The sequence below is a fragment of the Mus musculus genome, chromosome 15 (assembly GCF_000001635.26).
Source record: "Mus musculus strain C57BL/6J chromosome 15, GRCm38.p6 C57BL/6J".
In the NCBI taxonomy this organism is placed as follows: Eukaryota; Metazoa; Chordata; class Mammalia; order Rodentia; family Muridae; genus Mus; species Mus musculus.
In genome coordinates this window covers 6,412,641-6,425,795 of record NC_000081.6, presented here as the reverse complement: position 1 = coordinate 6,425,795, position 13,155 = coordinate 6,412,641, and the positions used below count along the sequence as shown (strand labels likewise).

Below are 13,155 nucleotides of genomic sequence, written 5' to 3'. Positions count from 1 at the left end.
TGTTGGGCTTATGCAGTTAGATTCTGCCTGCTGGACTTCTCTGCAGCACTCTGGGGAGGGAGAATCTTTCCCAGTCTCTCTCTCTCTCTCTCTCTCTCTCTCTCTTTCTCTCACTCACTTCAGATCCTGAGATCTTTTGCACATCACGAAGACTTGATGTGGAAGTCTTAGCCAGCCATATCCCATTATTCTATATGTACTAATTCTCTCCCCCATTATTGTATATGTACTAATCCTCTCCCCATTATTGAATAAGTACTAAGTCTTTGCTCATCTAGTTATTGCCTTGTCATCCTCGAGTCTAGGAACTTCCTTCTTTAGAAGCAGTATCTGAATCTGCACTCTAGGTGAACATACTGTAATTAGCATCATTTAGTTGGCTCTGTCACTAGTCAGCACACTCCCTGTTAGCCAGAATGGTTGATGATAAGACCCATGTGTGTCTTGATTGCTGCTATGCCTTGCCAATAGCAGGTGTTCAGGAAACTAGGAAATAAATAGTAGAAGTTGATGGAAGTCATTCAAAATGACATAAATATTTCTGTCTGAGGTCTGTCTTATAGAAGATCTGAAGAATAAGTCACAGATTCATCGATGAGTAGGTTTACTATATCATAATGTTCTATAATGATGGGCAATTTTCTAAAACAAAGGCATTTGTTAGTCATCAAATGAATCTTAGTTAACTATTAATGTCAAACTCATACTGCTAAATTAGAAAAAAAGGAAAGCAGAAAAAAATGAAAAAGCTAAGACAATTTAGGATTTAACATTTAATAAGCATACTTCCTTCAAATTGACTTATGCCAAGAATTTAATTCAGCTCTTCCTTCTGATCCCAAGTTATTACCAAGAAGGATTTTATTGACTGTATAGTAGCACAGATTTAACCTCTATACTAATATATCTGAATTAGTAATAATAGGTTCCTATGGCCACTTAAGATTCAATTATTTTTCTAGTAATCACTTCTATTTCATGAATAAAAGTCAAGACATTCCAAGTTTCCATGATATGCTCAAGCTCTCTGGTTAATTGTAAATTTGGAGTATAGGTGTTATTTCAATTACATTGCAAATTTAAAAACGAAACACTTACTGTTGGACTATTTAGGTCAGGAGGTGTAGACATGTCCCCAAACAAATCCATCTGGTCAACACCCTTAAAAAAGTATTTGGATTAGATTCAGATGTGTCTACTAAAGACAGTTACTTTGTCTATCACTGTAATTGTTTGTGTCCTAAAGTATAGAAAACAGTTGTCACGATTGGATTGTAGTTGATTTCATACAGATTTGATATCAGGCTGCTTGTGTCAGTGTAGGCTTGTTCCCAGGCATATAGCCCTGTTTGACACCTTAAAGAAGTACTGTATTAGATTCCGGTGACCTACTGAGAATACTATGTTATAGACTAATAGAAATATCACATAAAAACAGCATCCCAATTGAATTTTCCTATGGATTCAATATAGATCCAGTATTAGCAACATCTACAGAAAACCCATGTTCAAACGAGTAAGAATCAGAAAACATCACCAACATACCAGCTTCAATTTGTTAGCTTGATCATCAAGGGTCATTAGGGCCTCACTTCCATTCTGAAAATAAAAGGCAAATATTAAAGGGTTTGGTCGCTGAAGTAGCCCCATAGAATTTATTTCCCTGCCTGATTACCCCCATTGAGCTGTTATGACTTGGTCTCTAATAATGTAACTATTTATTGTCTGTGAAAAAACTGGCCCCTAGCCCCGAGGATTAAGTCATGAGAGGAAAGTGCTCTTGCAGATAGCAAACATGGCCTCTACACATCACACTCATCACAGAAGTAAGAGGCAGTTTTACCTCTTCTGCTTTGTTGGCTTCTTCAACCTAAAAGGAAAGATGCAGATTCAATGAGCTTGGGAAGAGAGTTGACAAAGAAACAAACACACCCTGATGCATAGGTAAGAGCAACAAAACCTTATGTACTTCACTCTGTGTTTCTCCCCCCTCCTCTCACATAGATACTGGATTTGAACACTTTCTAGAATTAACTAGGTTGCTGTGGTGCTTTGATATAGGAATGGCCCCCATAGACTCATGTGTATGAATGCTTGGCCTGTCCTAGTAGGAGTAGCACTACTAGTAGGTGTGGTTTGGTGGAGTAGGTGTGGTCTTCTTAGAAGATGTGTGTCACTGGAGGTGGGCTTTGAGATCTCATATGATCAAGTTCTGGCCAGTGTGACAGTCTCCTGATGCTGCCTGCCAATCAAAATGTCTGCCGCACAGTACTGTGTTTCCCGCCATGCTGGTAATGGACTAAACCTCTGAAACTGTAAGCCAGCACCAATTAACTTTTTTTTTTTTTTAAGAGCTGCAGTGCTCATGACATCTCTTCACAACAATAGAAATCCTAATAAACACAGTTGCTCTGTCAAGTCCTTTAACGACCCCAAATGTTGTAAGGAGTCAGAGACAGCAAATCAGATTTCCTAACACAAAGTCCTACCATGTCCATCTAAGAACAGCAGACAATTTTCCACTTGGAAGGAGAGAAAATGAACTCTTCAGACATGCCATGCAACACTAAACATGCCCTGAGTAGTTGTCAATCCAGTGAATCCAGTACGCCTATCAAGCACTACTTGCCTTTTTCTTATCTTCTTCCTTTTTCTTTACATTATAGATAACTTGAAAAAGGTCTTTAAGATCGACGACTAATGGTTCAGCCTGAAACAATAGACAGCATCAACAAGATTTTGTTTCCATCTTCTTTCCTTGCCCATATTCAGTTCTCATTAATATATATTTTTTAATTTCTACTTGAGATTGCTTACAACCCTTCTCTGATTTATAGAGGGCTACCACCCTCAGATAAATAAAGGACACAGGGTTAATAAATGTTTCATTGATGTTAAGAACATAGTTACCGCAATAGAATTTTTCTTCAACTATTCAGACAAAACAAGAGGTACCATGTCGATTTTGGGAGTTCCTTTAAGATTTCTGGGAATAACTCAATACTGTTCTAAGTTCATTAGTAGCATTAATAGAAAGTCTATTCTCACAACTCTTTTGCCACACACATGACTATCAGTAACATTTTAAATAGATTCTGAGGCAAAAGTTCTTCTCTGAATGATGATTGGCCTAAAGATCTAGTGTTGGCCTAATGAAATGTTTCCAGTACATCTCATTGAATAATAAACACTTGTGCTGGGCAGTGGTGGTGCATGCCTTTAATCCCAGAACTTGGGAGGCTGAGGCAGGCAGATTTCTGAGTTTGAAGCCTGCCAAGTCTACAGAGTGAATTCCAGGACAGTCAGGGCTATACAGAGAAAGCCTGTCTCAAAAAACAAATACAAAAATAAAAACAAAACAAAAAAACCCAAACACTTCTACTCTCAACAGAGAACCAGTTCTCAGGTGTATTATGCTTTAGAGCTTACCTGTTGCCCTGTTTTTATAGCAAAAAATTGATGCTGGCCTTCACCTCCACACACATAACCAAATGCTCTGTTGTCTGTCACATCACGAGCAATGAAGGAAATCTTATTTACTGGATGTTCATGTTCAATTACCTTAAAAGGGAACATAGAAGAGCAATAGTGAAAAATAAAGAATGGACTTGTTGGCTATCACAGTTGGCGATCAGAAACAAATGTGAAGGGAAATACAAAGAGTTTAAAGCTTTTGGTTGGTTGGTTGTTTTTTCAAGACAGGGTTTCTCTGTGTAGCCCTGGCTGTCCTGGCATTCACTCTGTAGACCAGGCTGGCCTCAGACTCAGAAATCCACCTGCCTCTGCCTCCTGAGTGCTGGGATTAAAGGCGTGCTCCACCAATGCCCGGTGAGTTTAAAGCTTTTGAATAAAGACTTTTTAGTCTTGGGTTCAAGGCTACATCTAGATTTCTTTTTGCTAGAAAAGGCTCCAAAAGGAAGGATAAATAGAAAACAAAAGTAGAAAAACATCCTTTCTAAAAATATAAGTACTTGACTCTCTCTCTCTATCCAAAAGATAAAATGCCACCTACAAGGAAGGACTGAGGGGAGCTTCAATGGTTGGTGAGAGTTAAGAGGGAGCAGACAGCCCCTTGAACCAACCCGAGTTGAGCTGGGTGTGCTGTGTCATTTAGAGTCCCTGGGAATTTGAGGCAGGGCCATTATGACTCCAAGACCAGCTCAGGCAACACAACAAGATAGTATCTCAAAAGCAGCTGACCAACTGACCAACCACCTGAGCAAATTCCCCGCAATAAAAGAATGACAAGAAGAAAAACCAAAATGAAACAAAACTTCAGTTGGCCTATCTTCCTAAGTAAATGACAAACTTAAATGAACAGCCTAAGTAAGCTTCTGGATTGCCCATAGGGCCCTTAGACAACAACCAAAGATCCATCATGTATTTTCGTTAAAATGACTGGACCCAGTAAATCCTAGAGGCGTGAAACGCCACCATAAGTGTATCTAACCTGTCCTAGAAGGACCTTGTTCTAAGAAGTCAAATGTGACAGAGACTCTTATGGTTAATTTCCTCTCTCCCCAAACACCCTCTCTCTTTCCAGAACACATCAGGGTTTAACTCTTCAAAGATATCTGTAGGTGGCAAAGTGTGTCTTGAATTTTATTTCCAAATACCTATGATCACTGAAAAAGTAGTCATGTGCTATATCTGAAGCACTGAGTTCCATTTGACAACCACCCTTTAGTCTACAAGACATTTAGAGCTGTCAAATGAAGATTTTTGCAAAGCAAATTATAGTTATATGGTTTCTTATAGATGTTATGAATCTATATTTATCATTTTATGTGTATATCAAAATTAACTTACAAGCCGGGCGTGGTGGCTCATGCCTTTAATCCCAGCATTTGGGAGGCAGAGGCAGGCAGATTTCTGAGTTCGAGGCCAGCCTGGTCTACAAAGTGAGTTCCAGGACAGCCAGGTTTACACAAAGAAACCCTGTCCTGAAAAACCAAAAAAACCAAAACAAATAAAACAAACAAACAAACAAACAAACAACCCCCCCAAAAAAAACAAAATTAACTTACTAAAGGGGACATATTTGAAGAAGAAGAAAGGAATAATGCTTATGAGAGAAACCTGTTACCATTCTCTGGAGGACTTGAGATAAAAAGTTATCAAGAGCTGAAGGATATTGATAAAGACAATAATATCTGAGGACCTAAGGACCAGCAAACTGAATGGACAGTTACCATGGTGCCCTGGTCCTAAATCTTGCAGATATTTTGCATATTAGATAATGGGTATCTCTTGGAAGGGTTGGAAAGGAATCTTGTCATAGTGTCTTGCTATGAATAGCAGAGTTACTAATGACACTTTAAGTGAATGAATCCTACCATGTTCTATAGAATAATGGAAAAGTGCCACCGAAGATTTGAAATACTATAGCTTTTGTGTACTAATCAGAGTAAAGTAAACAGTGAAGAAGCAACACTGATTCTTGTGACAGAACAATAACTACCACAAGTAAAAGAGAAAGAAAGAAAGAAAGAAAGAAAGAAAGAAAGAAAGAAAGAAAGAAAGAAAGGAAGGAAGGAAGGAAGGAAGGAAGGAAGGAAGGAAGGAAGGAAGAACCTAGAACAACAGCTGGTTGGGAAGGACAGGGAAAGAGAGATGAAAAGTCTTCTAAAGGTTTTGAACTAAGCTGCCAAATTCACACATGATCAACACATTAAAATAAGCGAGGTGAAGATTAACCTAGTGTAGTCTGAGGATCAAAACAACTACTATGCAACAGTAGAAGCATACGTATGTTTAGGGTCTCAGTCATGTGTTTCATAGGAAATAAAGTTCAAAAAAGGATACCTTGACGCCTCTGTTTTTATTGTCTATTTTGGAGAAGTAGAACATGGTAGTTTTCTTTTTCATACTTTGAGGAAGAAAAGGCAGTTTCCCACTAGAAATCAACCACAGTCAGATCAGGTGGGTACCCACTGGCGAGCAAGTACACATTCTTACCCCAGTTTTCTCATCAATGATTTTTATGCCAGACAAGGAAATGTTGACCCAGATTCTTTGCTTGTGTTGTCCCTGAGAGCGACCAGCTGCTGCCATTCCCTGGTGAGATTGGGAAAATAAAAGAAATGTATTTTAAAGTGTTCTATAATACTTCTGATGGCAGAACTTAGAAAGACAAACTGCTTTGCTTTCAGCTTGGATGGCATCTGGGAAAGGCTTAAGTACCTTTCATCAAGGGTAATTGGAAGGTGTAGAAGATATATGTATTTCTTGTAGGGATAGGAATGTAGCTTAGTGAAAGTGTGCTTGCCTAATATGTACACACTCATAAATTTAATATCTCTAACACACACACACACACTGAAGCTGGCTCACCTAAAACCTGTACTGTTTAATTAGGTCCACATGGTAGCATAGGGCAGAAATTTAAATCCTGAAGCACGGGACCTGGAGAGATGGCTCAGTTGGTAAAGCATTTGTCATACAAGCAAGAGCACTCAAGTTTGATCCCCCAAGAACACACATAAAAGTTGCTTGCTGTGGTATACACCAGGAATCTCAGTGCTGGGGAGGCAGAGACTGCAGTATCCCCAGACCTTGCTGGGCAGCCAATCTGTAGTAAGCTTCGAGTTCCATGAGCTACTCTGTCTCAAAAAGTAAGATAAAGGATAATTAAGGCAGGCATTCATTGTCAACCTCTGTCCTTACTCAGGTGCACACATGCACACATATAAATTCACATGTGGAGTCCTGTATTTCATCTAAAGACTTTCTCAGTCAATAGGCACTCTGTGACTTCTTTTACAATTTTTATTTAATTTTTATTACTTTGGAATACATATATGTGTATGGTATACTTGTGTGTGGAGGCTGGGGATGATACTACATATCTTTCTTTATTGTTCTCTACTTTCTATACTGAGGTAGGGTCTCTCATTTGAGCACAAAGATCACTCTAATCCAGCTTGTCATGGGGATATTGTCTCTGCCTCTAGATACGGGGATGCAGATGGACTGTCACATTTGTGTAGGTGCTGGTGATCTAAGTTCTGGTCTTTACTCTTGAAAGGCAAGAACCTTCTCCATGGTGCCCAACATCCTAGTCCCTAGTTTGTGTCTTCCATGCAGAATACTGATCACTCACAACTGCCCACCACTGTTAAAATCATTTCATGGTGGAAAATTTAGGGATGGGGCTTTGCTCATCCAAGTTCTGAGTTTGCCCACATGACAAGGTTCTCAGACTCTTGCTATCCTTGATGGGATATTCTTGATTCTAGAACAGGACTCAAAAAAGTCAGACTAGCCCTGGCTTCTCTGAAAAGAGAACACTGGAGGCTCAATATGTGAATAGAATCAATGTGAATAGAGAATCGTTTCCAATCACATAGACATGAGTCAGTGAGCGCTAATAGAATTCCCTCCTTCAGACGCTTGGTTCAGACGGCCAATGATTTCTTCCTCTTACCTTGAGTTTCATCATAGAATCCTGACTCATTTTGTCTCCTCGAGCATCAGGCACATCATCAATACCGATTAGCTTGGCCTTGTATTTTACACCATCACCTTTGAACCTGGCCAACAAGTACTCGTCTGTCTTTTCAGAACCTACAAAGTAAAAAAGAAGTGCACGATACAGCTTATATTTAAATGTCACCCTTAGGTACGATCACATGTGCTCGGTACCCCCCTTCCCCCAAAAATTGAATACTGACTGTAAGTCATGATTTCCAGTCTTATTCTTTTGAGCAAAATCATGTTTCATAATATCAAGTGTAGCATTGAGAGGAGAAAAAAATAAAAGCAAACAAAATACACTTCAAGACACAAAATGCATATGAGAAATACATAAGAATTATTTCATGAACTGGGCATTGAGAATATTCTTCATCAAAGCTTTATTTTGAATGAATTTTAGAAAAATGGCATATTCTGCTTAGTAAAAGAAAAAAAAAATTAAGCCATCAAACAATTTTCTAATATTCTGAATCACCAAGGAAACAAAAGTGAACTGGCAGTAAATTCTCATGGCTGTGACTGGAAATTATTCCTTCTTTCTATTTACATCTGGGCTCCCAAACAGGCTGTGCAGTCTCGTACCTAGAGCTGAAGGACTGGCCAAAGCTAAGAGAAAGGTCATGACATCTTCTCCAGCTCTGGCAGGCTAAGACTTGAATACTATCTCTCGGTACTTAAAACCAAAACTATCTAATAAAGTCAAAAATTTGATTTCTCAAAAATGGGGATGCCTGTAAGGCAAAATGGTAAATAAATTATGGAGAGACAATTACACAATAGTTGTGGTTGTACAACTAATCATATGTTTAAACTAAATAACTATTAGAAAGACATATGATCAAAAAAAAAAAAAAAGAAAGAAAAAAAGAAAAAAACCCGGGGGTAGTGGTGCACACTTTTAATCCCAGCACTTGGGAGGCAGAGGCAGGCGGATTTCTGAGTTCAAGGACAGCGTGGTCTACAAAGTGAGTTCCAGGACAGCCAGGGCTACACAGAGGAACCCTGTCTTGAAAAAAAGAAAGAAAGAAAGAAAGAAAGAAAGGAAGGAAGGAAGGAAGGAAGGAAGGAAGGAAGAAAGAAAGAAAGAAAGAAAGAAAGAAAGAAAGAAAGAAAGAAAGAAAGAAAGAAAGAAAGAAAGAAAGAAAGAAAGGAAGAACAAAATGCTATGAAATTTTCCTAACCGGACCTGAGTTGGTACAACCAAAGATGCAGAAACAAGTCTACCTGAGGCAAAGCAATCACTTGTGCCAAAAAGAAAAAAAGTTAGAAGTTGAGACTAAGCTCCTGTGGTAGCCAGACAACAGACAAGAGCTGTTTTCCCATACCTTTCTTCTTCTCCTTCTTTGATGGCGCTTTCGGGGCAGCCTGTTGGTCAGGCTGGCCATTGGTTGTGCTTGTTTCTACTTCGTTAGACATGACGGGAAGGCAAGCAGAAAATCCAGCAGTAGACAGTCACTGATACCAGCCAATCCCCGACGGGCAGGTCTCAAAAGGACAGAACCCACAAAGTACACCTGAGGGTAGAGGAGAGGGATCGTGATGTAAAAATGTAACAAACCTAAACTCTGACCGCGCATGTCTACAGGGCCAGTTTGCTGTTGGTATATGCTGGCTGGCTGCACGCACTTGCCAACCCTTCCCTGTTAGATGGGAACTTGGAAAGCAGGGTTGTTCCCTTTGAAGCTCCCAGAGGGGAAAGGATTGTTTGGTAAACTTTTCATCAGGTGCTTGATTTCTGGTAGCATTTAATGATTACCTAGCTCAGCAACTTGTGTTAGAACTTTGGCATAAGAATCTACAATCAAAGATAGGAATCAGAAACTGGTTAGGTTTCATAGCAAAATAGAAGCATACCTCCTGAGCTTGATAAGACTGTGACTGATGTTTGAAAGTGGATGTTTGGAGTTTCCTTATGCACAAAATTGCTAAGATTAGGCAACTGTGCTCTAGGGGCATAAAGAAGGACTCGCACCCGGCTTGTATCCCCAGCACCCCTCAAAGTAGAAAAGAGCAGAACTCTTTACTACTTTACTGATAGATCTAAGGATCTATTATTAGGATTCTACATATGACCTCAAGTGCTGTATAAGCACTGTGATTTTAATACCTCCATGACTGTGTGTGTGGAGGGGACAGTAGTGTTGGGAATCAACCTGATAAGCAACGTTAAGTCAGACTCAGAAAGATAATCATTGCCCGTTCTCTCTCATATGTGGATGACATATTAGCAGAATGTGACTTCTTTGGGAAAGAAAGAGAGGGGAAAGCAACAGAAGGAAACATGAGGGGATAAAAGAAAAAATATCAAATATTTCTTTCTTACGTGGTGTACTGGCTAGTTTTGTGTCAACTTGACACAGCTGGAGTTATCACAGAGAAAGGAGCTTCAGTTGGGAAATGCCTCCATGAGATCCAACTGTAAGGCATTTTCTCAATTAGTGATCAAGGGGGAAAGGCCCCTTGTGGGTGGTTCCATCTCTGGGCTGGTAGTCCTGGGTTCTATAAGAGAGCAGGCTGAGCAAGCCAGGGGAAGCAAGCCAATAAAGAACATCCCTCCATGGCCTCTGCATCAGCTCCTGCTTCCTGACCTGCTTGAGTTCCAGTCCTGACTTCCTTTGGTGAAGAATAGCAGTATGGAAGTGTAAGCCGAATAAACCCTTTCCTCCCCAACTTGCTTCTTGGTCATGATGTTTGTGCAGGAATAGAAACCCTGACTAAGACACGTGGGGTCTAGCTTTAAATATATATAGGTCTAGGTCAAATATATCATGCATGTATGGCATGAAAACATAAAGAGGAATAGCTAAAAGAGGAAGGGGCGTAGCTTACGGAAGTTTGGGTGGGGGAAGGTAGTGGGAGAAACTACAAGCAAAGTGTAACGATCTATATTAAAAAGCTGTCATAATGAAACACATTGTTTCAGATGCTATTTGAAAAATCAGTAATAAAAACAAATGACTTCCATTTCTTCCCATCAATATGCTTGTTTATCTGAGAATTTATGGGTGTCTCTTGTACAATTCATGGTGTACATTAATAAATGTCTTTATGGTATTATTCAGCACGAGTGTCTTCCAAACTCATGAGCTTCACAGGCTCTTTATCGGGCCTCCCTGTGTATTGCAGTAGAGAAAACCAGCCCATTGCAAAGCATACAGGGGTAAACTAAGGTTCTAAAGGTTCTTCTACCACTTGGTTTTCTGCTTCTCCACGATGGAGAGGAGCTTGAAAGGGCGAACAATCTGAAACTGTAGACCAAAGGGAAAGAAGAGACTCCATTTGGTTTAGAAGCTTACTGTAACACTCTCTTTGGTCCGGGACACTCCCTTACTGCAGAAGCCTTCTTCATCCTGTACTATGTCCCCCGTGTGTGGCAACACTGTGGACCAAACCTACCACACGGGAAATACCTGCTGTTTTGTAGTCATGGAAGGTTAAAAAAAAAAAAGTCTTTAATTTTTCTTGTTAACTCTTAAAAATCCTCAACACCCCAGGATTACAGGATCAAGGCAGAGAGATTGCACTACTTGTCAAGCAGCAGAACCAGCTTCTATCCTACACATATGGCTCAGAGTCATATGAATCTTATCTTAGAAATCACATTCTTGTTACAGAAGGTGTTTTATTGTATACATGTGATGGTCCATAAATGTCTGTCTAAGACATAGTTCCCTGAGTCTTAGATTGTCCTGAATTTGGGAAGGGATTGAAATCCAATGACTCACGCCCCTACTGTAAAAGGTAAGGAGAGGTCTGAGGGACAGACTCACAAAGCAGGTGGGAACAAGAAGGGCTGGATTTGATGTGTCTGTCAACCAAGGAAAGCCAAGTCACAGCTACTGCCCACCTGAAGCTAGGCGCACAAACTCAGAGTGGACTCTATCTCCAAGCTCCCATAAGCAGCCAAGTATGTCACGTCCTGATTTTGGACTTCGTGCCTTCAGAAGGACTGTGGCAATCACTTTCTCCTGCATTAAGCCACTCACCCATTTTTAATAATTTGATGAAGCAACCAGAATAGTGCATATGCCACCTATTTTTTGTGCGCTTTCATTGGTCTCTGAGATTCTTGGTGACATGAGAGATGATTCTTTTAGTTATATCTATGACCTTCAAATCTTAAAGGTCTTTTCTTCATCTCTGAGGATTCATTACAAACTAAGCAGGGGTGAAACTAAGTTCCTCTTCTAAGGAGCACCAGTGCTCATTCTCCCACATGGCCCCCTTCTCTCCCCCAACCTTGCTCAGACATCATCTTATAAATAAAGAAAATACTTTAGTGTAACCTGACCATTTTAGGATTATTTTCTCTTGATTCTTTCAAGAATAAGCTTGTAAAAGGAAAAGATTGCTACTTTGTGTCTTTTTCCCATTTTCTACCACCCTCAAAGGCCTGTTTGTCTTAACTCTCCTTTCACTTTGCTGATGGTCTCCTGACACACCCAATTGCTTTGCTTTCCATCCATTTGAGTAGTCCTACCCTATGCATCACATGTCTATGCCTTTCTTGAAGCTTTGCATCCTGGCTTATGTTTACTGGATTCCATTGCCATTGTTTTTGTTTGTTTGTTTGTTTGTTTTGTTTTGTTTTTTTGTCACCCTAAATGACACATTTTCTAAATTTAAAAAAAAGGGGGGGGGGCTGGCGAGATGGCTCAGCAGTTAAGAGCACTGACTGCTCTTTCAAAGGTCCTGAGTTCAAATCTGAGCAATCACATGGTGGCTCACAACCACCCGTAATGAGATCTGACACCTTCTTCTGGTGCGTCTGAAGACAGCTACAGTGTATTTACGTATAATAATAAATAAATCTTAAGGAAAATGAATTTAAAATAAAAGGTTTGAAAATCTCCTGTGGGAGTCCCCCTTTTTATTTAAGCAAAGATTTGCTATTTTTGCATCCTATATAACGCTCTTGAATATTTTAGTCCTGATCATCTTCATCCCCTACTCTTTCACATGTGGATGCAAGCTCCAAGCTCACTGTTTCTTTGTGACTGACCTTTGCTTTATGTCCTTACATTTTCCCATTTGCTGAGGTGCCTCTGTCCTTCATCCTTAGGTACCTATTTGTCCCTGAAGATGGGTAGGTCTTCTCTGAAGCTCTCCCTTCTCCCTTCTAAATACCCATGCTGATCACAAGTTCTCCCATAGATCAACTTTATGCTTGTCTGTCAAATCCTCAGGACCAGAATCTCCTTGAAAGGGGAAGATTCATCTGGCGTGTGGGAGCCAGTCATGTGGATGGCAACCTGGACTGTTGGAGCAGTGTAAATATATCAGTTTTTTAATATGTGTATCTGTATTTAATATACTTTTAATTTCCTAGGCCAAGAACAGGAGCCCTAAGGATGCTCTCCAGAATAGACTGCATATTATTCTGTTTATGGGAGGCACCTGCAGTACCTGTGGGTTATCCTTTCCAATCTGCCTTGCTCAGGTTAGCATGATGTTGACTTCAACAGTGATCATGTGGATAGCCAAAGTAAGAGAGATCCAAACTAGGTAGGATTATAGGCTGAGAAACTGTCAGATATCAGAGTTTATTGCCCATCTCAGAAGCCCACTGCCACATCCTCCAACAGGATATTATTTCTGACAAGGAAAGACTTACCTATGTAACATTGTTTTTTAAAGATTTAGCTTACTCAATTTTGCAATTTTGACTCCAACGTTTTA

General features: G+C 39.9%; 1 protein-coding gene across 9 annotated transcripts in view; it reads right to left on the bottom strand.

Moving 5' to 3' along the window:
• Window positions 1-13,155, bottom strand: part of Dab2 (disabled 2, mitogen-responsive phosphoprotein) — a 140,928-nt gene that overhangs the window by 14,920 nt on the left and 112,853 nt on the right. For 7 of the 9 annotated variants that reach the window (XM_011245324.1, NM_001008702.2, XM_017316424.2 and 4 more), the window contains 8 exons: window positions 8,802-8,990; window positions 7,427-7,566; window positions 5,959-6,057; window positions 3,430-3,561; window positions 2,630-2,710; window positions 1,844-1,870; window positions 1,546-1,599; window positions 1,099-1,161 (listed from right to left, as the gene is read on the bottom strand). In XM_011245324.1, the coding sequence (XP_011243626.1) occupies window positions 1,099-1,161; window positions 1,546-1,599; window positions 1,844-1,870; window positions 2,630-2,710; window positions 3,430-3,561; window positions 5,959-6,057; window positions 7,427-7,566; window positions 8,802-8,892 (687 nt within the window). In that variant the 5' untranslated portion in view covers window positions 8,893-8,990. The remainder of the gene's footprint in view (window positions 1-1,098; window positions 1,162-1,545; window positions 1,600-1,843; window positions 1,871-2,629; window positions 2,711-3,429; window positions 3,562-5,958; window positions 6,058-7,426; window positions 7,567-8,801; window positions 8,991-13,155) is intronic. The other 2 variants (NM_001310446.1, NM_001102400.1) reach the window with 1 other exon arrangement.